At 35.9% G+C, this 2,353-nt stretch overlaps 1 protein-coding gene across 1 annotated transcript in view; it reads right to left on the bottom strand.

The window, feature by feature from the left end:
* Nucleotides 1-950: 950 nt before the first annotated feature.
* The window catches only part of LOC102975728 (cuticle protein 64-like), a 9,938-nt gene continuing 8,535 nt past the window's right edge, over nt 951-2,353 (bottom strand). Inside the window, exon 2 of the mRNA XM_007126476.1 lies at nt 951-1,197. Within this exon, the coding sequence (XP_007126538.1) occupies nt 951-1,197 (247 nt within the window). The remainder of the gene's footprint in view (nt 1,198-2,353) is intronic.

The following is a 2,353-nucleotide window of genomic DNA, read 5'->3' on the forward strand; positions in this document are numbered from 1 at the left end:
CTATTCAGGCTTTTTTTCCTCTTGGGTCAGTTTTCATAAATTTAATTTATTACAATAATATACATTTGAGTTCAAGATAAATGGTTTTTGCTTCTATTTTAGATTTTTTATTTTTTTAAATATTTTAAATATACCAAAAAGAAGAAAGAATAAATATTACAACAAATATTATCTACTTAACAATTGTTAATATTTTGATATAATTCTTTCATGTTTATTTTCTCTAGAGTTCTAAAATAATTTACTGCAAGCTAAAGTTTTTCCTTATCATTTTATTTTGAAATTAACAAGATAATTTCCAAGGAATAATGAATTTTTAAAAATACACTAAAATTTGATTATCAGCACAGAGCCTCTTCAACCTTTAGACATAGAATTCCTGTGTTTGGCCAGCAAAGAAAAAGATAGATATTGATAATGAGGAGGAAGAGGAGAATGATAAAATAAAGGAGAAGAAGATGAGGAAAAGGAGAAGGAAGAGGTAAGGGAAAGAAGAAAGGAAAAAGAAGAAGGAGGAAGAGATAATTATGAAATAAGATATATTGGTAAATTTCTTAGCTATAAGAAGAAAACGTTGCCATGGTTGATGATTGTATTAATGCATCACAGCAATTTTAATGTGATTAAAAAATTGACGCTTAAAACACATTTACTATGCCAGAAAAAGTTTATTATTAGACATCGGAAGCTAAAAGGCAAAGACTTGCTAGAGTATAATGATTCTTCGTCCTATATAGAAGGAGAATCCCTGAGAGCATCACTAAACAAACACCAACATCTAGTTCATCAAGTTGTCTTCACATTAATGTCAGAAACCAGGTGGTCCAAGTAACTGTTTCATTATCAAGACAGGATAAATGAAGCAAGCAGGTTATGGAATCAAGTTTTCTAGATGAATCAGAGTCTCACAGAAGACGAAGTCCACAAATTGTAAATCTTCATATAATTATTCAGTAGAAGCCAGAACACCAGTATCTTCTATAGTAACGTGGATGGTAGCAGCCATATCCATAGCCTCCATAACCACAGCCATAGCCCAGCCTGCGGAAGCTGTCATATCCGCAGCCGTAGCCATAGCCCAGGCCACCAAAGTCTCCACAGCTGTAGCCGAGGCCTCGGCAGTAGTTGCCGTAGTAGCTCATGGTGTCAGGAGTGGTGAGTCTGTCTTGGTATTGTAGGTCAGCTTTGTGACTGTGACTGCACAAGAGCATTTATATATGCTGGTGGGTGTGGAAAGCCACATCTCTAAACATCACCCAATAGAACACATTATTTGAAAACGATGTCAACTATCTTGTTTCCTAACTTCAAACCACGCCTTCCACTTGTTTCACGACTCTTTATTTAAAAGTTATGTGACACATTTTATTTTCTGTTTTATTTGAATTCCTAGAAAATTATTTCACTGCTAATAAGACACCATTGTGTTTATAATCCCCAAACTTGTTTGGGTTTCTGAGTTTCAAGCTCCATAAACAAATTTCTATAAGCTTCCATTCTTCAAATTGCATCGCATGAGATTGCATTTACCCTCTAATTATACCCTTCCCTTTGCTGTTCCATGGCTGTTGACTCTTTTCTAAATTATGGGTGTTATCTTTCTTCTCCGAAGAATTCACATAAATTGAACCATAATTTTCTCCAAAATACTAGCCCTATGAAAAATGACAATCAACTGTGATGTATGTCTTAAAGTGCTTTTAAAGTCAGCTGAGAGCCCCATTTAGTAGAGCAGTGATGTCATTTAAATTTTAAAAGAGCCACAAACTGAAGGCAAAGGAATTTCTCAATCATCACATTTCAGGTACAGTAAGCATGCTTGGTATATACCATTGAAGACTGCATAAAAAGAGTTCCTCCTAATCACTATAAGTAGCTCCCTACCCCCAACTCTATTCTTATTCCAGATACTAAATTCCATAGTATCATAAGATCATAAAATTTCAGGATTCAGAGAAACTTGGGGTACCGTTTATTTGTGTCCTTTATTATTTTATAAACAAGTGAGAAACCTGCAACTCAGACAAACAGTTACACAACAATGATCTTTAGTGACAGTTGAGGACTAAAACCTTAGTTCATCAGGTAAATTTGAAATTTCCGCACTGCAGGTTAGGGCGTTTATTTTCCCATAGTGCACAGCTGGCTTATATTTTTGTTTATTCCACTGTTTATTCCCACTATCATTAGATATAGATGCAAGTGACCTGAAACCAGTATATTCAGCTTGTCCCACTTTAAATAAAAAAGCTCAAAATAGGGCTTCCCTGGTGGCGCAGTGGTTGAGAGTCCGCCTGCCGATGCAGGGGACGCGGGTTCGTGCCCCGGTCTGGGAGGATCCCACATGCCGCGC

This window comes from Physeter macrocephalus, chromosome 8 (assembly GCF_002837175.3).
Source record: "Physeter macrocephalus isolate SW-GA chromosome 8, ASM283717v5, whole genome shotgun sequence".
NCBI classification, from domain to species: domain Eukaryota; kingdom Metazoa; phylum Chordata; class Mammalia; order Artiodactyla; family Physeteridae; genus Physeter; species Physeter macrocephalus.